We start from the raw sequence: 26105 nt of genomic DNA on the forward strand, positions 1-26105 counted from the left end.
AGAAATGACCCTCCAGCGATGAAGTCGAATTATAGGCGAAGTCCTGTCAAGACCCTCATAAAAGTGCGAAGCAACAAAGATTCGAGTATTGATAGGACAGTCCAGATTTCCACTAAGCGCAAAAATCTAAACCAAGCTGCACCTATTGATCCCTTCTCATTCTGCTAGAAACAGCGGATATCCTCCCGTAGAGTGACGATATGGGACAGGGGGAAGATGAAAAGACAAAACTTATCTCTAAGCTCATTCCAACTGTCGTTCACGCTACCTACGGGTATACATGTACCATTGCTCAGCCTTCCTTATAAGAGAGTAGGGGAACAAATTCCACTTGACGGTATCTTGTGTCATGCCTGCAATGGCAAAGCATGAACACAGCTGCTCGAAATCATGCACACAGCTGCTCGAAATCATGCAGATGGGGAGGGGGGGGGGGTGTTACGTGGACTTTACATCCCTCGGGCACTCATATTTTGTGATACATTTTCATGCAATACTTTTTCATGGTGCGAGAAACAGATCATGAGTTCCTTGCTTAAACTGCAAAGTGATACATGTTCTTGGTTTCTACAGTAAAACATGCTTCTGCCACAGCTTCCTCATATTTTGTCAGCCATTACGAGATGATTCTTTCACCAGGTCCACACCACTCGTTAGTCAAATTTGAGTTAGAGAGTGCCATCGCCATCACTTCTTTTTTTTTATGTCAAATGCAAACAGACTGGAAATTTAGGAAGAGATAATTTTCCTACGCCTAATCTGCCCTTATCCTTCTTGGCCTAGAGTAACCTGGTCTCTCCCAGCTGTGAGACCATTACCTTGTTCATTTGTGAGCCTGTTAGATTGATTATTTAATCCTCCTAGTTATACGCTTAAACGGCTGGTGCACCATGCTATAAAGAACTAGATATCCTTGCCACTTAGTTGAGATTTAGGAGAAATAAAGAGTAACATTTTGAAACGAACTAATATGCCGGTTATCTATATCTATATCTATATCTATATCTATACCTAATATTAAAGCGAGTAACGTCTCTGCCAGCAATTTTCGTCCGTCGTGCTCTTTTTGCAAAAAACCCCTCAGACTTTCGTGAAATCAACCCGCAGTCCAAATTTTGAAGAGGTTAGGCTCAGGTGGAAAAAGGAGGGAAGGGAGGGGTTAAACCGAAACAAATGCCGCCGTCGGGGTCGCAGCGGCCCACACTCGGCCCGTGTAGCGCTGTGGCCGGCCGGCACGCGCCCCCTCCCTCAGAGCCGCGTCCCGCGCCGGTTCTGGATCCGGCGGGAGCGGGCGGCGGCGGCGGCGGAGAGCAGGTGTAACGACCTCGGTTAAAAATCCTTCGCGTTAATCTTAATCCGAGTCCCTGATCCCCTGTCTTAGTTTACCAAGTCTAAGTGCTCAATCTCCAGCTCGGTCTCGACCCCCTGTGATCTGACCCCTCGCCGTTTTTCCCCCAGTTCCGACCCCGCCGACCCCCAACCCACCGCCGGATCTTTCTAAGTCCTCCCACAACGCCTCCCTTCAATCTGAGCCATGGACCGCCGAGACTGACCGAGGGACCCACGGGATCTTTCTCCCAGATCTCCCGCGACAGGCGCACTCGAGTTGCATGCCCGCTTCAGAGTTCCCTAGCCGCGTGGCTCAACTCCTCCGACGCCCGCCGCTCCGCCTCGTCGCCGGCCACGACTGGATGGATTCTCGCGCCCCCTTCCCCAATCGCAGCGGAAGCTCCTCTGCCACCCTTTCTGCAGCACCTCGCTGCCCGCGCCCATCATCACATCGCCAGATCCTGGCTGCAGAGCCCGATGCCGCCCGTCTTTTCCATCGCCCCTCCACAGTCGCGCCGCCCGGTCCTCGCTACGCGACGATTCCTCCTCCGCCAACCCAGACCACGGCAGCGATAGCTCCTTTTCCCGCCCTGTCAGAGCTCCACCCCGACAATCTGTTGCTCCGCACTTGCCCGCGCGACTGCAGCCGCCTGTCTTCTCACCTGTGCGCCCTCGTTTCTAGCGCCGTTTCCCCGGTCACTTCCATCAGATCCACCGCACAACGACGCCCGCCTCCGCCAAATCTCAACCACCGGAAAACCCGCGCCTGCGCCGCCCTGTCACCGGTGCCCAATGACCGCCGGTGTCATCCCCGAAGTCCTGCTCCACCGCCCTCGTCGCTCAATCGCCGCCCCGGCAGCGCACTCCATCGCTTCTTCCCCGGCCTTCGCGCCGCTCCCCCTTCTCTCTTCCGCGCAGCTATAAAAGGGAATGCCGGAGCCCCACCGGAGCCCCCCTTCGCCATCTCTGCCCTCCCGCTTGCTCCCTGTTCGTGCTCACTGCGCCACCGCCTAAGTCTGAGGAACTCTCCTCTCTGCTCAAACACCACTTTCCCCAATCCACCAGCCACTGCTCCCCATGCTGCACGAGAGCTTGCTTGTGGTCCACAAGAAGCACCACCGCCGCCGGAGTACCACCGGACATCCTCGCCGCTGTCCCAAGCCTTAGTCTTTCCGCCCAAGCCTGTTCTTTCCCGACCCCAAGTCTCATCTGTAAGACGAAGGTAAGCTACCGACCCTTTGTTCGTCTCGTCCGACCCCTCCTATCCGCCCGACCCCGGTTCCGTCTCGCCCGACCCTGTCTGTTCCGCCGACCTTTCTCCGCCTCGCCCGAGGGCTCGGCTGTATCTTTTCCTTGAACCGAGGGTGTATGTGTAAAACTTGGGGACTTTTCAGCGTTAAGTTTGAGGACCCCTAGCACATCTATTCCTCTAGATTAAGGGTCAGATCATAAGTTCCTTCCCATCCGACCCTTATATCATGATCTCCACCAACTCAAGCGAACCTCCCCACCCTCCTGTAACTTGCCGCAAGTTTCTAGGCTCAAACTTGCAAGTGTTGCTGTTGAAATAACCGTCTAAATGCTAACCAATGCATTGCATTCGTGTAGAGCTGCGTCTCGCCGACGGCTTCTACGAGCTGCACCCGGCGCCAGAAGACGAAGGTGTGGCCGAGCTCCTGCCTCTAGAAGCTGAAGCCGCCCAAGCAGAAGAGCAACTTCCCTCCTCCTTGTTCGAAGGCAAGCCCCGGATGCATGAATCCCCTGTGTTTTACCAAACTTGTGCATGCCTTCTTTAACATGCTTGTGCATTTACGTATAGGAATTGTTTGGAACCATAGATGCATAACTTAGCTCCCTTGATCTGAACACTAGCTGTTGGACCGAGTAGATGCTTTGCTCAAATAGGAAACGGTAAAAGCTGAGTGATTTCCTATCACTCGCGAGTTGTAGGAGTTGGTTGTTTTCCTCTTCTGTTACAACTATAAGGATGATGGACGGGGCAAGGTGTTGGGTAACTTTTTGGTGGTCGGCTGATCGCCCCGTCTGTCTATGAAACTTGCTAAGGCCAGACAGTGGTGGTGTTCGTGATCAAGTGTTTGAAAGTACTAATCTCATACCTAGAATGGGATGGGGAAGCCTAGTACCTGATTGAACTAGGGCGTGGCTTATACCCCTGCTGTCCCTGGAACGAGGTTCCTATGGTGCATCATGTGGGTGCAAGTGCGGTCACAGTACGGTAGAGACCGGGACTGTGGAGCATTGCATGCCAAGGGAAGTTTGGACCTGACACGCGCCTGGGAATTGATGGGGACGGCCGACACAGGAAGCGACCCTTGTGGTGCGTGGATGTCGTGAGATTAGGTTCGCCATGTATGGTTAAGAAACTCGAATCGATTCGTCTGCCTCTCACAGTTTGAGATTGCTTGATTGCTATGTCACCCTGAGTAATAACGGAATCTGATGATGACATGGTCTTGATGATGATGTATATACCTTTGGTTGGTTCTATGTTTGTTTAGAATAGGTTGCAAACTTAGACCGGATAATGATCTTAGAACCTGAGCTAAAACTTGAAAGTAGGGATACACCTAGCGCTTTTGGCAAACAAACCCCTCAGCCAAAAGGCCTTGCATGTCTAGAAGTGGTGGAGTAGCGTACTCCCTGTCGGTTAAGTCTTGTTGAGCTTAGTAGCTCAACCTTGTTGTGGCTCTTCTTTTCAGGTGAAGTTGCTGCCTCTGAGCCCTCCTCTGGTGGCACTTGGCTGCCCCAATTCCCTCCGGGTTGGACGGTTGAGTGGGATCCCTCCTCGGACGGCGAGGAGAGGGATCGCTGACATCCCGGTTGGCCTCCCCAGGGATGTCCGACCCCAATGAGTTAGTTTCCGCTAGTTGTTTCACCTTTTGTTGTTTTTCTTCTGAACCTTGTAAACTCTGATGTTGTTTTATGGCCAAACCAAATGGTTAATTTGTTAACTCAGTGGACTTGTTGTTTTCTCTGGAACCGCTCACCTTCGTGTGAGTTTGCTATTCGGTCCTGTTCAAGTGGTTAAATCGGATGAAATCCGGCGACACTTCGTGTTTACTTGGTTAAGGCATGAGAGTCGCATATCAGGCGGCTTAATCATGACTAATCAAGCAAATCCGAAGTGGATCCGCCATAGCAGGGAGGGGCGGAGCGGGGGAGCCGGGTGGCGGGGAGCAAGGGCGGGCGGCGGAGAGGTGGCGGCGGAGCAGCAGCGGGATGGGGGAGCATACAGCGATGGGGCCTTGGTTGTTGGAGACCGCGACGGCGGGCCGTGACCCGGAGCCCCCGGCGGTGTCCCACTGCACGTCGACGGAGTCGACGATGCCGCGCTCGTAGCGGGGCGTCCAGAAGCAGGCGGTGTGCTCGCCGTCCTCCGCCGCCTGGAACCTGAACTCCCCTGCGCTCCGCGGCCTCCACCAGGTGGAGCTCCTCGCCACGCGGACCTGTGACGCGCACCGAGATCCTCGGGTCAGCCATTGACGTGGACCCTGCCGCCACGCGGTACGAGGTGTGGGAGAGCACGTCGCGGCGAAGGTCCTCGGTCAGGCACTTGGAGCTTCCTGACGGCACGTCGAAGACCAGCGCCTCGGCGGCGGCGCAGGCATGGAGGATGACGGCGAGGAGGGGCAGCGGAGCGGTCATTTCGCGCGAGATCTAGGCACCGCACGGCCTCGGCCCCGGCCACCCGCGCCGCCCTGGCCACGGCCTACGCCCGCCGCCCGCCTCGGCCGGGGGAGAGGGATTGGGGGCCGACCGGATCCGGCGGAGGAGAAGGAGAGGAGTTGGCCGCGCTGCCCGGCCTACGCCCGCCGCGCTTGCCGTCACTGACATCACCGCCACGGTAACGTAGTCGCCCAAAGCTCGCGCCTTCCGCATTTCCTTGTCTCCTGGGCAGGGGGCAGATCCTCGCATCCCGTGGTTCTGATGGTGATCGACTGATCGTCCTTCTCGTGGCAGGAATGGTGCGAGAAATAGATGGAGTTCGTGTTCGAGCACAGGAAGCCGGAGAGGACCGATGCCATGAAGGCAGGTTCGGATCGCCGAGGATGAGGTGAGACCTGCATTTCTGGTTCTCCCGAGCAGAATGCTGCTTCATTTACATGGGTTCTATCTTGGAATGCGTCCCATTACTAATGATGATGCCCCAGACAAGGCGACAACGCAGTAATCTATGCCTTTTCACCACGACTTTGCCATGGAGAATTTCTCTTAACGAATGTCATTTCGACTTGTTTCATTTTGGAGCAGGTTGTTCGAAGAGTGGATGTCACCATTAGATCTGCGGAAGAATTATGGGCGGTAAGATTCATGAACTTCATCGTGGGAACAAACCAGTTATTGTTTGAGGACATCACACGGGAAATTCCAGTGTAAGCACTAGATGACTAGAAGCTTGTCTCTTCTCTGTGCAACGGCAAACCAATACCGTGTACTGATGGAAATACTCTGCTATATTGTTGGTTTCCTGAGTGAATTTGAAGCTTTCTATTTAGGAAACATTCTATTTAGTAGATCTGATTGTGAATCATGTCACTGCAGGTTTGGAGTTGTTGAAGGTTCATGGGTGATATTGATTATTGATGAAATCCAACTGCCCAAGAATGGCATTTCATTTCACCCATCCTGGTGGATACAAAGACACGCCGCACGCAAAATAGTCCCTCAGAAGCACAAAAAAGAAATGGAAGGTCCAGCCCTTACTGCTGCTTTGCTAACCACTTAATGTAGAGAATGGCAAATTATGACTTGCAATTGCCAAGTATGTTCCCTTAAACCAACTTCTGCTTTGATCTGAAATGGCATGAAATTGTATTGATGCTTTTTTGGCCTGTTGCCCATTGTTGCCCATTGTCCAATCGGAGTATAATTACCCAAAAAGAAGATTATTTGATGCTGAGTGCTGATTATACTGAAGATTTTTGTTGTAGATCGTGCGATCGCTTGATTACCCACCCAAGGATCCTATTTGTTGCAGATCATGGTGTTTTGTTAGTCTTGTTTTAAGGAACAACTCTTAGGTCAATCATTCAGTATACAAATGCAGAATGCTGCTTAAATTGCTTCAAGTTGATGTTACTTGGCAAGTGTGCTTGTTACAAAAGATTGTACCACATCTATTCCCATTGTATTGTGCCATTTAGAATGCATCTTATTAATATATTAATACAAGATCTTTATGAGGTAATTGGTGTCTGTTACTGTTTAGCAAACAAATTTCTTCTTCCCCCCTCAAGCATGTAGGAGGGCTGCATATCATTGCATTAATAGAAGAAATGAGTCGTACAGAAACCACACACATCTCCTAGATATAACTCACATTGGCGTTTGTTTTACAACATAGAAATATGACCCGACCAGAACAAAATTCATATGATGAGTAGTAGTATTTGTAGTTGTCATCAAGTTTTAATGTTTTGCCTCGTAGTAAGATGGTAGAATGATGGCATTTCTGAAGTTATCTGCTCAATATCTTTATGACAGGCTCCCGCTGATGTGTTATAAGTATCTATGGGACAATTTGATTGCCGAGAAATTTCCAGCAGAGAATTTCTTTAGCTACTTTGACCTGGACCCCAACTACTTGTTATCAAATGATGTCAAGTGGTACGTTAATTCGTTGGGATTTAATGCAAAGGTGCTGTGTCTCACCTTTTTGTATTCCCCCCTAATAGTTCTCAGGCAATTTACTATGATTTTTCTTTTAATTTTCTATTAAATGTGTAGACAACCAATAAGTGGAATAAAAATTTAGTGATGGAAATAAAAAATATCATTAGTTTGGAAAACATGCGATTGATCTTGTGCCGTAGCAACGCACGGGTATTTTGCCAGTATAAAAAAAATTCAGAATGAGCACAACAACTACTGAGAGAAACAATTACAATACCAATAAGCTTCCGCATGAAAGCCACTAGCATCTGGCCAGAGCTTCATAGAGCAGCCGCTCCAGCTCCTTCATATTTGCAGCCTCCATGCACATGAGCACGCTGACACCGCCGGCGCCGTCTGCCGGCCCGTTGTTCATGAGGTGAACAAACCCGCCGCGGTTGGACTCCGCACGAGACATCACTCGCGGCTTCCCCCACCCAAAGTCCGCGTCGTAAATCGGCATGCCCAGCCAGCTGATAACCTGTAGATCGGTCTCCGGCAGGGTGCCCTTCGCCGACGACTGGCTGCCCGTACCTGCCATCTCGTAGTAGTCGATCGCGGACCGCACCAGCTCGTCGTCCACCCGACCGATGGCGGCTCCGATGCGGCCGGCGACGGACGCCAACGCCTCCGAGGTGATATCCCGCGCGGCGGCGGCGACGACCACCCTGACCAACGCGTTGCCGAAGTAGCGTTCCGGGAGGGGCGGATTCACCCGGCGCCGGATGTTGACCGGGGCGGTGAAGCGGGCTTCGGAATCCGGCGGGAGCCGCCGCGCGACGCACGCGCACCGCCACACGAGGGCGCTCACGGCGCGGAACGTGCTCGTGCCGCCGCACAGGCGCTTTAGCGAGGCGATCCGGTCCTTGGAAATGGTGAAGACTTTGGTGGCGAGAGGTCCCGACGGATCGGAGAAGGCGAGCTTGGGGTAGAACGTCGAGAGAGCGTCGGGGTGGACGGTGGGCGGGGACCGTGCGCGGAGGAGGGTGCGGTCGTGGCAGGGGGGCTCCACGGCGGCGCGTTCGCCGTCCCTGGAGAAGGCCGACCATGTCTGGAAGAAGTGAATCGCGCTCATGGCGTCGATGGCGGCGTGGTGGAGGGCCGTCCCTAACGCCACCCATCCACACTTGAAGAACGTCACCTGCAATGCAATTAAACATGCATCCACACACACACACACATCATGTACCGATGCAAATTGACATATGATTGAGGAAGCATGGAAGCACTAATATAATTTAGGAGAAGTTGCAGACCTGTACGGCCAATACTACGGACGATGGCTCGATGCGTGGAACAAGCTGCCTCCTTAGCTCCGGCGACGGCTTGACGTCTTTGATCTCGTCGTCAACAGTGATATCAGAGCGAGCGACAACGAAGAGTGCGCCCTCGCCGTTACAGTCGATCTCTACCCTACCGCTGCCATCGACGGCGAGGCGGCCAGCGAGTGGGAAGAAGGGCACCAAGGCCTTGGCCATGGCCTCCTTGAGCCTGGCCACGTCGAAGAAATCGGACGCGGTGTCATCGGAGTGAAACAAGTAGACTGTTGGTGTGTGGCCTCTACTGGCCAACATGATGTCCAGGGAAGACAACCAGAGCCCCTGCCTCGGTGTCGGCTCGCTCGGCGCCACAAATGAAGACTCTACCACTTTCACCTCAAAATCCATTGATTTTAATTTCCACAAAGGATTAACCGGCGAGGAAAGATCACGGCCGCCACGGATTGGTGCTTCCCCTCGCGTCTCCAGGCCTGGAACGAGAAAGAGATGAACCGGAACGTGATCACCATGGCAATGGGGGTCAGGTTGGTGCTTTGGTTGCCCGAGACGACGAGACGCTCACCTTGCGCGGCGGCGCACACAGGAGAGACGGCCGGCGCGTTCGGACGCCGGGGACGAGGAAGAACAAGAGGGCTCTTCTCGGGGAAAGTAATGCATGGGAGGAGGCGCGAGGAAGGAAGGGAAATAGCATCCGTCCGGCTGTCGGCTCGCCGGAGAGGGGACGTTGCTGTCGCTTGCGTTGGGTCGGACGTTGCTGTCTCTCTGGATGTGGACTTTAAATAATTTAGAGTTTAGATGGCTGCCTTTGTGGCCCTGCTTCCTACAAAATGGGTTGGAAGCAGGGCACCACAAAGGAACCTGTCAAGCGCATAATTCACATGGTTATAAGTGTTCATGCGAGGAAAAAAAAATTCATGCAATACTTTTTCATGGTGCGAGAAACAGATCATGAGTTCCTTGCTTAAACTGCAAAGTGATACATGTTCTTGGTTTCTACAGTAAAACATGCTTCTGCCACAGCTTTCTCATATTTTGTGAGCCATTACGAGGTTCGAGAGAATTTATCACTGATCAAGCTGCTACCTGCTTGCCAAATTTGCTACCGATACCACCTTATAATAAAATCGGACGCATTTTGCATCATATCTTTGCTGATCACATAGCTGAAGTAATGCTTAGTCATTTCTAGAATTAAATAAATTGGATGCTACAACCATACTCCCTCCGTGAATATATAACGTTTAAGATAAGAACGAACTACCTAACTTGTCCTAAATCTATATCTATACTTATTATTAAAGCGAGTAACGTCTCTGCAAGCAATTTTCGTCCGTCGCGCTCTTTTTGCAAAAAATCCCTCAGACTTTCGTGAAATCAACCCGCAGTCCAAATTTTGAAGAGGTTAGGCTCGGGTGGAAAAAGGAGGGAAGGGAGGGGTTAAACCGAAACAAACGACGCCGCCGGGGTCGCAGCGGCCCACGCTCGGCCCGTGCAGCGCCGTGGCCGGCCGGCACGCGCCCCCTCCCTCAGAGCCGCGTCCCGCGCCGGTTCTGGATCCGGCGGGAGCGGGCGGTGGTGGCGGCAGAGAGTAGGGAGGGGCGGAGCGGGGGAGCCGGGCGGCGGGGAGCAAGGGCGGGCGGCGGGGAGGTGGTGGCGGAGCAGCGGGATAGGGGAGCATACAACGATGGGGCCTTGGTTGTTGGAGACCGCGACGGCGGGCCGTGACCCGGAGCCCCCGGCGGTGTCCCATTGCACGTCGACGGTGCGGCACTCGTAGCGGGGCGTCCAGTAGCAGGCGGTGTGCCCGCCATCCTCCGCCGCCTGGAACCTGAACTCCCCCGCGCTCCGCGGCCTCCACCAGGTGGAGCTCCTCGCCGCGCGGACCCGTGACGCGCACCGAGATCCTCGGGCAGCCGTCGACGTGGACCCCGCTGCCACACGGTACGAGGCGTGGGGAGAGCACGCCGCGGCGAAGGTCCTCGGTCAGGCACTTGGAGCTTCCTGACGGCACGTCGAAGACCAGCACCTCGGCGGCGGCGCAGGCATGGAGGATGACGGCGAGGAGGGGCAGCGGAGCGGTCATTTCGCGCGAGATCTAGGCACCGCACGGCCCCGCCCGCCCGCGCCGCCCCGGCCACAGCCGCGCCGCCCGGCCTGCACCCGCCGCCCGCCTCAGCCGGGGGAGAGGGATTGGGGGCCGGCCGGATCCGGCAGAGGAGAAGGAGAGGAGCTGGCCGCGCCGCCCGGCCTGCGCCCGCCGCGCTTGCCGTCACCGACATCACCGCCACGGTAACGTAGTCGCCCAAAGCTCGTGCCTTCCGCATTTCCTTGTCTCCTGGGCAGGGGGAAGATCCTCGCATCCTGTAGTTCTGATGGTGATTGACTGATCGTCCTTCTCGCGGCAGGAATGGTGCGAGAAATAGATGGAGTTCGTGTTCGAGCACAGCAAGCCGGAGAGGACCGATGCCATGAAGGCAGGTTCGGACCGCCGAGGATGAGGTGAGACCCGCATTTCTGGTTCTCCCGAGCAGAATGCTGCTTCATTTACATGGGTTCTATCTTGGAATGCGTCCCATTACTAATGATGATGCCCCAGACGAGGCGACAACGCAGTAATCTATGCCTTTTCACCACGACTTTGCCATGGAGAATTTCTCTTAACGAATGTCATTTCGACTTGTTTCATTTTGGAGCAGGTAGTTCGAAGAGTGGATGTCGCCATTAGATCTACGGAAGAATTATGGGCGGTAAGATTCATGAACTTCATCGTGGGAACAAACCAGTTATTGTTTGAGGACATCACACGGGAAATTCCAGTGTAAGCACTAGATGACTAGAAGCTTGTCTCTTCTCTGTGCAACGGCAAACCAATACCGTGTACTGATGGAAATACTCTGCTATATTGTTGGTTTCCTGAGTGAATTTGAAGCTTTCTATTTAGGAAACATTCTATTTAGTAGATCTGATTGTGAATCATGTCACTGCAGGTTTGGAGTTGTTGAAGGTTCATGGGTGATATGGATTATTGATGAAATCCAACTGCCCAAGAATAGCATTTCATTTCACCCATCCTGGTGGATACAAAGACACGCCGCACGCAAAAAAGTCCCTCAGAAGCACAAAAAAGAAATGGAAGGTCCGGCCCTTACTGCTGCTTTGCTAACCACTTAATGTAGAGAATGGCAAATTATGACTTGCAATTGCCAAGTATGTTCCCTTAAACCAATTTCTGCTTTGATCTGAAATTGCATGAAATTGTATTGATGCTTTTTTGGCCTGTTGCCCATTGTCCAATCGTAGTATAATTACCCAAAAAGAAGATTATTTGATGCTGAGTGCTGATTATACTGAAGATTTTTGTTGTAGACCATGCGATCGCTTGATTACCCACCCAAGGATCCTATTTGTTGCGGATCATGATGTTTTGTTAGTCTTGTTTTAAGGAACAACTCTTAGGTCAATCATTCAGTATACAAATGCAGAATGCTGGTTAAATTGCTTCAAGTAAATGTTACTTGGCAAGTGTGCTTGTTACAAAAGATTGTACCACATCTATTCCCATTGTATTGTGCCATTTAGAATGCATCTTATTAATATATTAATACAAGATCTTTATGAGGTAATTGGTGTCTGTTACTGTTTAGCAAACAAATTTCTTCTTCCCCCCTCAAGCATGTAATATCATTGCATTAATAGAAGAAAAGAGTCCTACAGAAACCACACACATCTCCTAGATATAACTCACATTGGCGCCTATTTTACAACATAGAAACATGACCCGACCAGAATAAAATTCATATGATGAGTAGTAGTATTTGTAGTTGTCATCAAGTTTTAATGTTTTGCCTCACAGTAAGATGGTAGAATGATGGCATTTCTGAAGTTATCTGCTCAATATCTTTATGACAGGCTCCCGCTGATGTGTTATAAGTATCTATGGGACAATTTGATTGTCGAGAAATTTCCAGCAGAGAATTTCTTTAGCTACTTTGACCTGGACCCCAACTACTTGTTATCGAATGATGTCAAGTGGTACGTTAATTCGTTGGGATTTAATGCAAAGGTGCTGTGTCTCACCTTTTTGTATTCCCCCTACTAGTTCTCAGGCAATTTACTATGATTTTTCTTTTAGTTTTCTATTAAATATGTAGACAACCAATAAGTGGAATAAAAATTTAGTGATGGAAATAAAAAATATCATTAGTTTGGAAAACATGCGATTGATCTTGTGCCGTAGCAACGCACGGGTATTTTGCTAGTATCATATATTTATGGACGCGTTTAACACAAGCTAGTCGAACTATCTTGTCGTAATCTGAGCGGATCCTAATCGTCATATATTAAAATGGGAGCCCGACCGACTTTTTTATTTTTATTACACGTGAAAATGATGTGCAGCCCAGCCTGCCCCAAAAACTACACCCCGATAGCTCTCACAGGTGGGCCTAATTAGGTATTTTGAGCTTAAAATGTCTCTCCTTTTGTCAGCCCGATCCAGTCCAACTTTCGCTCAGGTCTACTTACTCATTCCATAGACAATTCAAAGTTTCCAAATTATAATCTAACGAATTTTATGTTATTCTACCCATAAGTGTTGTGTTGTGGGTTCCAATTTCATGAGATGATATCTGGCATCATAATCTACATTAAATTCCATGCATTTTCATATCTTACAAATAAACTAATATCAAACTATCTAAACATATGAAATTATTAATAGCAAAAAGTCGGAAATAGTTTGAAAATAGCAAAATTTGAATATGAAACACAACTTGCACACGGAGAAAAAATTATTTAGGGTGAATTTAGACCAATTTGAATTGTTTGGAGCACTTATTGAGTCGATACTTTGTAGATAAGGTCAAACGGATGAAGTGGATTGTTCCAGGTACTAAAACATGCTTCCTCCATGAAGAATGCCTGGGCTGTGCAAACAGTTTCATTGTGAAGATATCGCGCGGCATGGCAAGATGGCACAGACGTCTAGAAGTCAGACGCCCAAAAAAACAGTCATCCTCGAGGTTGTTTTGTTCAGCATGAACCACCTAGCTTCGTAAAATAATTAACTTCGGGCGAGGGTCCCTAATCTCAAGGGACCGGTCTGGCGTGAAAGTTGCTAGCTTCGCGTCACCTCTGTAAATTCAATCTCGAAGCCAAGAGATAATTGCTGATCACTAGGCTATAACAAAGCTTACCCTCGAGCACTCGAAGCTAACCCCGAGCGTCGAGTTGTTTACTGTGTCTCACGCAGGGTCGTTGGAATGAACAAGCCAAGAACCAGGGCACGAGGCTGGCACCTCTCTAGTGCGAGGCTAAGATAACTTCGAGGCACGAGGCTAACATGGCTTTGGGTGCGAGATTAAAGGCGTGGAGGCGTTGAAAATGTGAAGGCGTGATTCTCAGGATTGTCTGAGAGCGTGATTCACAGGATTGTCTGGAGGCGTGAGAAGCGCGACTCGGTGGAGGAGACTAAGTCGTACAAGTTACCTCCAAAAGATCTTTATGTATAGCATATTATAGGAATGTAGTGGTTGAGTAAGGGTAATCGCGGAATGTAAAGTGTCCTCCGGACACTATAAAAGGGGAGCCCTACCCCGATGTAAACGGATGCTCATTTTTTAGAATTGAACCACAAGAACTTCTCTAACATTGTTGTGTTCGAGTCTCCTTAAGATTTGTTTCCCAACATTGGCGCCCACCGTGGTCTGAGCCAACAAGTAACCCACGATGCCACCCTAGAAGAAGAAGAGGACCACCCAGGACGAGGCAGGGTAGGAAAGGCAACTCGTTTCGGTCGAGCAAGATAACACTGATAAGGTAGAAAAACAAAAAAGAATCGAGTCTAACCTAAGAACGAGAAGTGAAAAAAGGAGAATGGAGGCGGAGACCTCAAGCCAAGCACAACCGCAAGTAAACATGCATAATGATCCCCTTAGTGAAACAGAAGATGACTTAGCCTCGGCACTAAAATAACTAGAAGCACTGAAGAAAGAAAAGAAAAAATTGCTCAAGAACTCCAGGCGCAAAGATTAGCAGCCAACAAGCTGGCAATCCTAAATGAGGCCAAAAGGCAGCTAGCAGAGTTGCAGCAAAAGATGAACAAGTTGCAATACTTGCATAATACACCACAACAGCCACCGCAGCCACCACTTCCAACTTTCGGCACCAATGGCACACCCATAATATACCCAAATTCTAGCCTCGTTGGACACAACACCCCAGTGACAACGAGCGCATACACAACGATCGACAAAATCTCTCCATTATCCTTAGGCTTACAAACAGCCCCATGGCCAATAACCTACAAAGCAGTTACACTGCCAAAGTTTAACGGGTAAACAGATCCTTGGCAGTTCCTCTTGAGTTACGAAACAACCATAGCCTCGGTGGCAGGAGATGACGTGGTGCTAGCAAAATCTTTTATAATAGCATGCGAGGGCGCGGCATTGAATTGGTACTCTCTACTCCCACCGCAGTAAGTATACAGCTGGATAGATCTCAAATCCAAGCTAGTACAAAACTTCCAAGGCTTTCACAGAGCCGTGACTGATGAGGAGGATCTATTCAATTGTGTGCAAAAAAGATAAAGAACCTCTCGCAAGCTATGTGAGAAGATTTGTCCAGCTCAAGTCGCAAGCTGCAGATGTAGAGGATAGTGTGGCCATAGCAGCCTGCATCAAGGGGCTCAACCCAGGCCCAACAGCCTCGAAGCTATCAAGGAAAAAGCCAAAAACAATGGAAGCCCTATTCATAGAGCTAGAAAAGTATTGTAGATCAGATGAAGAACATAGGAGAAGAGTGGCGGAGAGAAACTGCTAGAGGCAAGCTGAAAAAGACCAAAACTAGCAAGCCTCGCGCTACAATCACAAGCAACATCACCACTTGCACCCAGCCCAACAGGTACTGGCGATCGAGAGTAATCAACCCTCGCACCAAAACTAAAACCAAAACCAAGGTCAAAACCAAAACCGAAACTACCAACATCAACCAAACTTTGGCAGCAGCCAGAGGGGCGGCTATGCCGGAAGGGGAAGAGGCCGAGGCAGAGGGCCCCTGAGGCCAAATAACCAAAGTAACCAATAGAGACCGTTTTACTGTATGTTCCATGGCAAACAACTTGACCATGCAACTAATTTTTGCCCTGAAGCAACCACCATACTACACAAACCCCAACCTCGCAACCTTCCAACCCGCCATGATGTGGCAACATTCACTGTAATTTCGCCCTCAAACTCAGTTAACCTCGCAGACTGCAAACTAAACACCTTCCCAACCTCTTCATGAGATACCCTTGCCACCACCAAATCTACCAAACAAAATTCCAAAAGCCGAGCCTAACAATCCACAAAACAACAATCCTAAAGCCATGCCCACATATGGCATGATAATGCCAATCTCAGGGGGATCCTCACAATTCGAGCGTTGCGAGGAAAGCTCAAATGCTCTACCAACCTATGGCATGATAATGCCAATCGTCGGAGGGTCTTCCCTCGAGTTTGAAAATAAAAGGCAAAAAAGAGATTATTTCAGGTAGGTGAACACGATCATACGTGATGGTCCCCTAGCCAAACCAGAGTGGGCACACATGCCCATCTCTTTACAGAAGAAGATTTTAAATTGAAAACAGCCTTGCATAATGATGCGCTGGTGATCGAGGCCATTATTGCTAGCTGGAAAATAGGGAAGGTCCTAGTGGACAATGGAAGTTCTGCGGATATCATCTTCGCAAACGCCTTTAGAGAAATGAAAATCGACCCGCACTTGCTCGAGCTGGCGGAAGTCCTATTGCTTGGCTTTGGGGGAGGCCGGTTAAAGCCTTAGGAAAAATCGCACTCCCAGTTTCATTTGGAAATCTCGACAATGCAAAAACAAAACACATAATGTTCGATGTAGTCGAAATGTACTACCCCTACTTCACCATCCTCGGGAGAGGGTTCATCAACAAGTTCAATGCAACAATTAGGCAACTATTTTTATGTATGAAAATCCCAACCTTGAAAGAAGTCATCACGGTCTACGATGACCAACAAACTGCCAGAAATATAGAAAAAGATGTAACCCCCGGACAAAAGAATTTCCATCACTTAACGACCCCTTACGAGGTTGAGCCGCAAGAAAAGAAAAAGGCATATGTTGAGCCCAAGAGGGACAAAGAGAAGGTGAAGATAAGCGAGGATGGCGAAACAAAGACAGTCCTCCTGGATGACTATGTCATGGACAGATATATCACAATAGGTGCTAACGTCGAGCCCGAGGAGGAGAAATAATTAAACGAATTCCTAAACAAAAACAAAGATGTTTTCGCCTGGTCTGCCAATAACCTCCAAGGGGTTGACAGGGACATAATCGAGCACAGCCTTGACATAAAACCAGGTGCAAAGCCAAAAAAGCAAAAACTTAGGAAAATATCAGAAGAAAAAGCTCAAGCTGTGAAATTTGAAGTTGAAAGACTCCTTGAGGCCAACGTCATACGCCTGATCATCTACCCAGAATGGCTGGCCCACACCGTACCAATCAAGGAAAAGAATGGCAAGTGGAGAATGTGCATAGACTTCACTGACCTAAACAAGGCATGCCCAAAAGACGACTATCCATTGGAAAGAGTGGATAAGGTGGTGGACGATGCTGCAAACAGTGAAATGTTATTGCTGTTGGACTTATTCTTGGGGTACCACCAAATTCGAATAAAAAAAGAAGATGAAGGAAAAACTGGTTTCATAACACCCTTTGGAACTTTTTGCTTCGTGAGAATGCCCGAGGGGCTAAAAATGCAGGCAAACTTTCTCAAGAATGATAGAAATAATCTTGCCCAAACAGCTTCGTAGAAATATCCTAGCTTACGTCGACGACCTAATCGTAAAAAGTGATAAGAAGAAAGATCGCATACTTGACCTCGTGGAAAGATTTGATAATTTAAGAGTAGCAAACCTGAAACTCAACCCAGAGAAATGTGTGTTCGGGGTTTAGCGGGGTAAAGTCTTAGGATGCCTGGTTTCAACGAAGGGCATCCAGGCCAACCCGAACAAAATCTAGGCACTTGTTGATATGAGGAAGCCAACCTCGGTGAAAGATGTGCAGAGATTGACGGGAACTATCGCAGCCCTTAACAGGTTCATTCCAAGAGCTGCAGAACAAAGCTTACCATTTTTCCAAGTGCTGCGAAACTCTAAAATGTTTGAGTTTCTGCGCAACCACGTGATGAAAACTTATGTTTTTGTGCAAGAAATTTAAAGCAACGACAAGTTGCCTAACCTCGTATTTCTATGCAAATATAGCATGCGTTTTTATGCAATATACATAAGGCAACAATTAAGTTTGCAAAACCTCATTTTCTATGCGCCATATATACCAAGGGTTGCGATATCAACCAAACTATCGTTATATTTCTAAGTCAACAAAACTCGAGAACAAGTTTTCTGTTGACTTATCTTGTAGATTGTTAAAATTAATCTAACCTCGTTCACGCAAAAAGGTAAGAAGGGCGAGGGTGATGCTTTTTTGAAAAAGGGAAAGCTTGAGCATCTCACCTCTCGCCATCTCTTCTAAGTCAACCAAACTCGAAAACAAGGTTTTTCGTGACTTATCCTCTAGATCTTAAAGCTGTATCTAAGTTCAATCTCTTTCGCGATAAAGGATGAAAAGGGGGGCATGATGTTTTTTGACAGACAAAAATATTTTCATTCTCTTTCCATGAGAAAATAACCTCGAGTAAAACCCTCGAACAAAAGGGCAGGGGGTGACATTTTTTTTTAAAAAAACACTTCTCATCCCTTTGTTCTCGGAGTTTCATCTCGAGCCCAACAAACAAATCTCCATCGTTCAGCTCAAGCAACGAACATCGAAGCTCAACCAAAATCTACGCATAAAGGAGCTAGGGGGGTGACGTTTTTCAAAAAAGAAAGCACGACGCTCGCTCTTGCATGCTGCAATTTTAGTTACCAAGCAGATGATATCACACAAACATCACAGCCTCGAGATACAAGAATTCGCGAGGATACAAATAGTAAAGCATTCAAATATTAAAGGCAACTAGTTCGAAGCACTTGGCACCAACCAAACAACTAATATTTACATCACGGTCCGCAAAAGCATCCCATCAAAGTGTTAAATGTATCATTACAAAAGACTATGGTCAACAATGCAAATTCTCAGTTAGGCCTCGAGCAAGTTGATCTGTGAAAAGCATCCTTCTCCCGAAGCCATTGCTTCCGCCTCCGCCCTTGCCTTTGGATTCCTCCTCCTTAGTCTGTGAAAAAAATAAAAAACCATCAAAAAATGAGCCAAAAATAAGAGAGATAAACGCAAGATCAAATGAACCCCGACCTGCAGAAGTTGCTTTTGAGCAACGAGCCTCGCGTGTTCTCACTCGAAAGTAGCACAAATTTGTTTGTAAAAGTTCAGCTTCACGGCTCTCACATTCTTGGACTTCTCCTTTGCATGAATCTCCAAGGCCAAGGGAAACTTGTGGGTACTAGCCGCGAACTTTAAGAAATGCGAACAACCACTCTCTTCAAGAAGATGAAACGTGCTTTCAATACAAAAGGAAACGGAAAAGTCGCTGACCCCAGTCAAAACCTCAGGTAGACCCTTGAACTCCTCATCCATCTATTCGAACATTTCTTTCTCACCTTCATCGCTTGGGAATGGAAGAGGCTCAGCACCAAATGTCATGAGAGCAGCCTTGTATCCCTCGTAAATCTCAGCAAATCTCCTCTTAAGGGCCTGCTCCGCCTCCTCAACAAAGGTCTTCTGTTCTTGAAACTTTTGGCCAAGGGTGTGAATCACCTTGTCCCTTTCTGCAATGGCCTGTATATCTTTTTCCACGGTGTTTCGGAGTTTCTCCAAAACACCAAGATTTCCTTTGGAGCTCTTTTCCAACCTCTCAACTTGTTGAGCGAGGTCACTGCAAGTGTTCATGAGCAATGTCTTGTTTCTTTCAAGCTCGGAGTTAGCCTCGGAAAGCTCATCCTTTATATTGTACAAAATTTTATTCTCTTCCTCGAGCCTTGCGACCCTAGCCTCGAGCTGCATCATCTTTGTGCTCTAGCTGAGCATGTCTTTCTCCTTGGTCGCCAGCTTATCAACAACAAGTTTACCAAGAATAACAGACTACAAAACAGAAACACCAAAAAAGATAATTAAATAATAGTAAAACAATAAGAGGCAAAAGCAATAAGCCTCGGATATACTACCTTATACTCAAGGGTAGCCAACATCCTAGCCAAGTTATTGGGCTCAAAGGGATAGGCAGATCTTTCATACTCTGTCAAAAGCAAGACACATCAGAAAAATAGGGAAACAAAAATTAACCGCAATCAAAGTTGAGCAGAAAGACAAACACTAACTCTCGGGGTCAAAAGCTTTATCCTCGTAGTCACCCTCGGCAGGTGCCTTGGACTTTTCAGGGGCACGAGCAGGACGGATCTCTATTGTTAGTGACAGGGATCCTGTCTTTACCGGTGCATTTTGGATAGAATTGTTTCGCTTTGTCGGGAGTGACTTTATGCCTCGTTCTGCTTTTCACCCACAAACTGACAGCCAATCAAAAGTCACTAACAGGGTATTGGGTGTCTATCTTCGCTGTCTTGCCGGCGATCGGCCACGGAGTTGGCTCAGGTGGCTGCCATGGACGGAATACTGTTATAGTACTTCCTATCAGACAGCTCTTCAGGCCACGCCCTTTGAGATGGTTTATGGCAGGCCGCCCCCCACATTGGCTGCTTATCAGCCCGGCTTGTCACGGGTGGCTTCATTGGACAAGCAGCTCGTCGAAAGGGATGCATTCTTGGCTGCTGTTCGGGAATGGCTCCTCCAGCCACAAGGAATCATGAAGCAACAATATGATGCAACCCATCGGGACGTCACCTTTGCTGTGGGTAATTGGGTGTGGCTTCATTTTCACCAGCGTGCAGTGTCCTCCGTCAAGGTGGCCTAGAATGCCAAGCTGGCTCCTGGCTACTACGGGCCATTTCAGGTGATTGAGCGCATTGGCTCGGTTGCCTATCGCCTGCAGCTTCCCGCCAAAGCACGCATCCACAATGTCTTCCTGAAGCCGTTTCATGGCGAGGCCCCGGGTGACATAATTCCACTTCCTACCGTTGTGCATGGCCATGCTATTCCAGAACATGCTAAGGTTCAGCGTGCCTATCTTAATCGTGGGGTGTGGGAGGTCCTGGTGCATTTGCTGGGTCAGAGTGCCGCAGATTCTACATGGGAGCCATCGGAGGAATTCAAGTCCACATACCTAGATTTTCAGCTCGAGGACGAGCTGTTTCGAAAGGAGGGGGGAAGTGTTGTGGACTCTTTCATGGGAAGGTGTACAACAGGAGGAAGAAGGCGCCATCTAGTTGCTGATGTGGTGCTTAATTCCCCTATTTTGTGGCTGGGTCAGTAGTTAGTTGGATCAGGATACAAATAAGATCAGATAGAGATGAGATAAGATCATAATAGTTGAGAGTTTGTTATGGCCGGCCTTCTTATAAGCCAAGGCCACGACAGGAGATTAGGTAGGTAGAAATAGATCCTAGCACTCAGAGCCTTCCAGGGAGGGCAAGTTGGGTTTCTATCCTACCATTGTAGCCTGTCTACTAATCAATAAAGCTGTTATGTTCCCCATTTCTTGTTGCTTATCATTGTTCTTCAGAATTTCCACTGGGTAGCGAGAAGCATTTTCTATATGCTTTAATTTCACAAGAAATAAAACCAGGTCCGTATAGAAATCCACATTTCTGAAGCTTACATTAGGCATCATGTTGAGCCGAAGCATGTTTTTGTAGCTAAGTTCTTGAGGTTCGTGAGGTTGGAAACTTGGAATGGTTGAGATTGTTTCGTCGCAATTCAGTGGTTTAGTCTGCAACTTTCAGATGGCCCTGGGCTTCTCCGATTGTAAATATGCCACAAATAAAACACGCCCATTAACCTGCCTGGATAATACATACTTCATGAAGATGTTGCAGCTAGAGTAGTGAACTGCTTTAAGTCTACTATGTACTGTATGTGTTGTTCTCAGCTGCGTGGGTCAGGTACTCAGGTCAGGTCAATAAGCAGCTGCATGCATGTGTCGTTTCCTGCTTCTGGCTTGTTATTTTGTTATCTTGTGTTCACTTGTGCGTCTGTCATATATACGTCTAAGAGTTATATACAAGTCTTTTTCCCCCATTCTTTTCCTTATATATCATGAAAAGGAAAAGAGTTCTTTACGGTCGTTTTGTACTCCAGTGTATAAGCATAGAAGGACGAAACATAAAAGTACAGTTAATTTTTTTTTCTATGATGGTCATCTTTTTCGCAGGTTCGCAGGTTCGATCCGCATCGCTTTTTCCAATGACTTTAAGCACATTAATTTCAGATTACAGTCAGTATATACGGAGTACTACCATTTCAATCTTTATTGATGTTCGATCGGCTTTCACCTGAAACAAATGCTGGTCCAGAAATTCCCACGGAAGAAATCGCGCGTCGCGGCTACCTCAAAGTCACTGAAATCAAGCAATCGGTTAGAGGTAACCACCGCGTCCGCGAAGTCCTCTATCAGGCAGCTACACGATGTGGTTTCAGGTTTTGATGAGAGGAAGAGGGGGTTAGTGAAGTCAATAGGCTTCAAGGTATCCTCTATTTCCCCCCTCTCAGGCAAACCAACAGGAAGTTTGCGCTATGGATTATGAGCAGGGTTGATCCGTTGTCACAGACGTTGGTTATCAATGATTCAAGGAAAATACAGTTTAGTAAGGAAGATGTTGCTCGTGTGTTTCGTATTCCCAGCCATGGCTTGAGTGTAGCCGAAAATGGAATGCCAGGGAAGGAAACTGTTTCTAAGATAACAGCTGAATACCTTGGTGTTGAGGCGAAGGATCAACCTAGTATCAAGGCGGCACAGGCGGTTATTGAGCGGGACTATGGTGGGTCAATGTCACCGAGTGAAGAAAATGCTTTTAAGGCAGCATTTGTAGTGTATGTGATGTCTTTGTTACTGTCTCCGGGTGCAAAGTATGATCATGCCTCTGTGGATTACTGGAATACGCTTAGAGATCCTTTGGTTATACATACATTTGACTGGTCAGAAGATGTCATTCAACGACTGCTGTATGCTGTTCTGAAACTCAAGTCTGACCTAAAGAGTAACCTAAAAGTCCCGAGCATCACGGGATGTACTCTATTCCTGCAGGTATACAATTATATCTCGTACAATACAGTGCTCGTCCCATTCTATCTTTATTGTTATACCATTTTGTTGATTTCTCTATACCTATTTTGTTATCAGGGCCTGTACCTTGATAGCATATGGAATATGGACCACAACAAACTCCCACGTATCCAGCCATTTAATGATGGAACAATGAAATCTATGATTCTTGGTAATACTCTTTCCGGTCCCGATGACTATAGTGAATCTGATTTTGGTAATAGCAAGGTCAGATTCGTTTGATATTCTTATGTTGTTCTTCTATTCTATCTATTTGTTGCAATTAGTAGCTTGTTTTGAAGTATTCAACTTGAACTTATTATTGCTTTCTACTCTGCAAATTTAGCTGCGGGCACCATCTGGTTTATGTTACCACTGGGCAGCTGTTCAGGACTCCAATGGCACTGGCCATCCTATGTCTCAGCAGATGGCTTTGTGTGAGGCAACTACATCCTCGGCACATGCTCTGAGAGTCCCTGTAACATCCTCCGCATTAGAGCCTTTTGATGTCCAAATAGCTAGTGAAACTTCCGTTAGCTGTTCCGCTAAGAGACAGCTATGTTCTGATATGAAGGGTGTCTCTCTGGTTGACCAACCAGATCCAGTTGGCAAAAAAGCCCGTTTCATCAGTTGTACAGAGCACAATGGTCATCAGGATAGCGCATCTTGCCAAGCATCAACTGACCGCCATAACATGATGTCATCGTCCACGATAGACTTATCAAAGCAGATTGATCCCATTTTTTCCAATGCTTTGAGCACCCATTGTATGATCACGAAAGCAATGCCTACATTATACTTGGGTGCTCATCATTCCAAGTTGTGGTTCTATAGATCTCAATGTCACATTGCAGTCACTGGATTCTTCTGATGACTATGCTCCTAGAAAGGTTGTCCCGCATATCATAGATTCCAAGACTCCTTGGCAGCTGGGATTCCAGCCGAGCAATGCCTATCTTAATTCATCATTGTTAATGGAAAAGATGGTGCTGGTGGATGATGGTGTCAATGATAGGATGTATGTACATTATCTCACCACAATCCAGTTACTGTTATTCTCATGGTTAATTATTTCTATAATTGATTTGTACATTTTTTTATATTTACTCCAATATATCGTAGGCCATGCTTCATTCATTATATTCCAAAGTACATAGAGGTCTTGACAGTTGCAGTCAAATTGCAATTTATTGGCAAGTCAGAGGTGGCAATGGATTTATTTGATGCGATCCTGAGGCGTTTCAAGCAGCTAGATGATGCATTATGTGTTGGCCAACCTTGTGCTTGTTGGAGACATTTTGTTGAATCTGACTTTGTGGCATGTTCACTATTATTATAACATTGTGGTGTTTCCCTTTTCATCAATTTGATCAATGGCACAATGAGTTTCATTTCCACCCATTATTTTGATCCAATGTTCTTTTGAATCCCTTTTGTAACAATTTAATGTTATGTTACCATCTGCCAATTCACAGGGATCCATACTTGATGGGTCATTCGATATCATGGACCCCTCCATACGCGAACAATTTGTTGGTCGGCTATGATGTCCCCCACTGCAAGATGGTCAGTCCTCAGCTCAATAATATTTCTTATTATATGCATCTAAATTTCTTACTTTTACCATATTAATGCTTAGCATGCTCACGGTTCCTTTCCATAACTCATTCATTTTCTATATAAGCTGTGATGATTTGAACAAATTTTTGTATACAGCTATTCTTCCCTAGTTTGGTGGAGCACCGGTGGGTTGTCTATGTTTGGAGCTGTGAAGATAATGTGATTATAATATTTGACCCTAGTGTAAGCTTTACACCAGCATTCCATGTGCATGTGGTTAAGTTGCTTAAGAGTGCATTGCGGGAGGTTGTTTTCAAACTTTTTGATGGATGGGAGCAAGATTGGGAATCAACTAATTAAAAGTTGTTGAAATTCACTGACACCACAATATCTTGGTATGAAATAGGGTATTTATTATCATCACTGTCTTGATTGGAAACCATGTCATAACAACTACACATTATTATTACATGTTTTTCCAACAGTTTGTACATTAATGTATTTATTCTTGATGTTGATCTGGCATATTTTGCAGTCTGAATCGCACCGGCGTATTGTGTGCTCATTTCTGTCAGCAGCTTTGATGGTAAAAGCACATTTGTGAGGCATCACAATGTAAGCTAGGATGGAATGCCCTTTCATTATATGTTCTTTTCGTACGCCAGTTCGTTAGTAATCGTGATGCTAAAAACTTGTGTTTCCACAAGCCTTCAAATCTCAATAACCATTTTTTTTCTTCAGTTCAGATTACAGTATTAATTTTAGTAACCATAAATGTGTGTATGCCAATCGCACAGGTTGACACTGAACGCACTGCTGGTATGCTTCTAGCGGAGGTCCTCAAGCTGTTCGATAATTATGGGAAGGAAAAAGTCTATATAACCCCTAATGTATTGATGGCAGACTACGTAACCCTCTCAACTAGAGAACCAGGTATTGTGATCTTTTTAAAGTATCTAAAACCGTTCAAATCGCCCCGTGGTTTTCTAAGAGGGTGTTTGGATACCCCATGTTAAACTTTAGCACTTGTCACATCGAATGTTTGATACAAATTAGGAGTATTAAACATAGTTTAATTACAAAACTAATTGCACAGATGGAGTCTAATTTACGAGATGAATCTATTAGGACAATGTGGTGCTACAGTAACCATTTGCTAATGGTGGATTAATTAGCCTTAATAGATTCATCTCACGAATTAGACTCCATCTGTGCAATTAGTTTTATAATTAGCTCATGTTTAATCCTTCTAATTAGCATTCGAACATCCGAACATTCGATGTGCCCTGCTTAACACCCTAAAGCAGTTTTGCCAGCCACGCTGACACGGTTAGCCAAGTTGGCATGTAGGCCCAGATGTAAGTGGTGCATTTATTTTCTTTTCAGTTTTAACCCCCTCGTCACCGTTCCCCAATCTCTCTCTTCCTGCTCTCTCGTGAAGTCGTCATCCGCGCTGCCTGCGCCATCTCCGCCGCCTCCACCGGGGCTGCTATCGCCATCTCCGCTGCCTCCACGAGGGCCGCCGAACAGAAGCTTCCTGTCATCCGCGCGCCCGGTGAGCGATGTGAAGAAGGACGGCGGCGCCGCATCGGATGGGTGGAATACGGCTGGGCTTGGCACATCCAGATCAAGAGATGCGGCAGGGGCCGCGGGCCTGGCACGAGTTGCTTGAGGAGTAGGAATGCCGGCGTCGGCGAGGCGTCCCGCAAGAAGGTGACGAGCCGAGATTTTTGCCTTTCGTGAATCCGTCCGCCGCCAAAGGTCCTGGTGCGTGAGCGAGACTCTCTTTTCCTTCCCAATTCCCATGCAAGCATCTTCCTTTTTCTTCTCCAAATAGCAAATCCACAACTGCTGCACGCTGGTCACTTTCCCAACTCCAACTCCAAGCTCCTTCCAATCGCAGCCACCAAATCCAAGCAGCCCACATCAATCTTGTCCCCCTGCACAATTCAATCCATACACCATAGAAGGCCATCTCTTCCCTTCCCTGATCTTCTTCACTAAAGGGTTAATCAAGTCAGCAGCAGCAGTGCACAGCCAGGTGAGCCGCGTGCGTGCTCGCCCGCGTGCGCGCTGAGGCC

At 47.6% G+C, this 26105-nt stretch overlaps 3 protein-coding genes, 2 long non-coding RNA genes and 1 pseudogene across 11 annotated transcripts; 3 read left to right on the forward strand and 3 right to left on the reverse strand.

Annotated features, from left to right (window-relative positions):
* Window positions 1-347: 347 nt before the first annotated feature.
* LOC101786877 (transmembrane emp24 domain-containing protein p24delta9) lies at window positions 348-4995 on the reverse strand. The gene is made up of 3 exons (XM_012845930.1): window positions 4797-4995; window positions 4584-4750; window positions 348-353 (listed from the first exon to the last, which is right to left on the reverse strand). Exons 1-3 carry the CDS (start codon window positions 4993-4995, stop codon window positions 348-350), a joined length of 372 nt encoding a protein of 123 aa, XP_012701384.1.
* A 197-nt stretch (window positions 4996-5192) lies between these two features.
* LOC111257436 lies at window positions 5193-5923 on the forward strand. The gene is made up of 3 exons (XR_002677962.1): window positions 5193-5404; window positions 5602-5723; window positions 5893-5923. It is a non-coding gene; the product is annotated as an uncharacterized LOC111257436 (long non-coding RNA).
* A 1182-nt stretch (window positions 5924-7105) lies between these two features.
* LOC101772566 (putrescine hydroxycinnamoyltransferase 1) lies at window positions 7106-9000 on the reverse strand. The gene is made up of 3 exons (XM_014805327.2): window positions 8845-9000; window positions 8259-8752; window positions 7106-8143 (listed from the first exon to the last, which is right to left on the reverse strand). Exons 2-3 carry the CDS (start codon window positions 8667-8669, stop codon window positions 7265-7267), a joined length of 1290 nt encoding a protein of 429 aa, XP_014660813.1. The 5' UTR covers window positions 8670-8752; window positions 8845-9000; the 3' UTR covers window positions 7106-7264.
* Window positions 9001-9966: 966 nt separating this feature from the next.
* Window positions 9967-12381, forward strand: LOC101753546 (annotated as a pseudogene).
* A 5905-nt stretch (window positions 12382-18286) lies between these two features.
* LOC111257274 lies at window positions 18287-19704 on the reverse strand. Its single transcript, XR_002677696.1, has 3 exons — window positions 19475-19704; window positions 18606-19391; window positions 18287-18528 (listed from the first exon to the last, which is right to left on the reverse strand). It is a non-coding gene; the product is annotated as an uncharacterized LOC111257274 (long non-coding RNA).
* Window positions 19705-19712: 8 nt separating this feature from the next.
* Window positions 19713-24924, forward strand: LOC111257273. Of its 7 annotated transcripts, none has more exons than XM_022826543.1 (7): window positions 19727-22446; window positions 22543-22692; window positions 22811-23482; window positions 23587-24030; window positions 24181-24267; window positions 24560-24639; window positions 24822-24924. In XM_022826543.1, the coding sequence occupies exons 1-3, from the start codon at window positions 21943-21945 to the stop codon at window positions 23333-23335; spliced, it is 1179 nt and encodes a 392-aa protein (XP_022682278.1). In that variant the 5' UTR covers window positions 19727-21942; the 3' UTR covers window positions 23336-23482; window positions 23587-24030; window positions 24181-24267; window positions 24560-24639; window positions 24822-24924. The 7 variants fall into 7 exon arrangements, 6 of the variants coding, with proteins under 6 accessions (XP_022682278.1, XP_022682281.1, XP_022682279.1 ...); XM_022826546.1 differs by having other exon boundaries at window positions 23940-24030; XR_002677695.1 differs by having other exon boundaries at window positions 19713-22446; window positions 22543-22636; window positions 22811-24030.
* The last annotated feature ends 1181 nt before the right edge of the window (window positions 24925-26105 follow it).

The sequence above is a fragment of the Setaria italica genome, chromosome V (genome assembly GCF_000263155.2).
Source record: "Setaria italica strain Yugu1 chromosome V, Setaria_italica_v2.0, whole genome shotgun sequence".
Taxonomy (NCBI): Eukaryota; Viridiplantae; Streptophyta; class Magnoliopsida; order Poales; family Poaceae; genus Setaria; species Setaria italica.

Coding starts and splice junctions, on each gene's coding strand:
- LOC101786877 (XM_012845930.1), bottom strand. CDS start 4,995: ATGACCGCTCCGCTGCCCCTCCTCGCCGTCATCCTCCATGCCTGCGCC. Junction 4,751..4,796: donor GATCTCGGTGCGCGTCACAG/GTCCGCGTGGCG, acceptor CGCGGAGCGCAG/GGGAGTTCAGGTTCCAGGCG.
- LOC101772566 (XM_014805327.2), bottom strand. CDS start 8,669: ATGGATTTTGAGGTGAAAGTGGTAGAGTCTTCATTTGTGGCGCCGAGC. Junction 8,144..8,258: donor CCGTAGTATTGGCCGTACAG/GTCTGCAACTTC, acceptor ATTGCATTGCAG/GTGACGTTCTTCAAGTGTGG.
- LOC111257273 (XM_022826544.1), top strand. CDS start 21,943: ATGAGCAGGGTTGATCCGTTGTCACAGACGTTGGTTATCAATGATTCA. Junction 22,447..22,542: donor GATGTACTCTATTCCTGCAG/GTATACAATTAT, acceptor TTTTGTTATCAG/GGCCTGTACCTTGATAGCAT. Junction 22,693..22,810: donor CTGATTTTGGTAATAGCAAG/GTCAGATTCGTT, acceptor CTGCAAATTTAG/CTGCGGGCACCATCTGGTTT.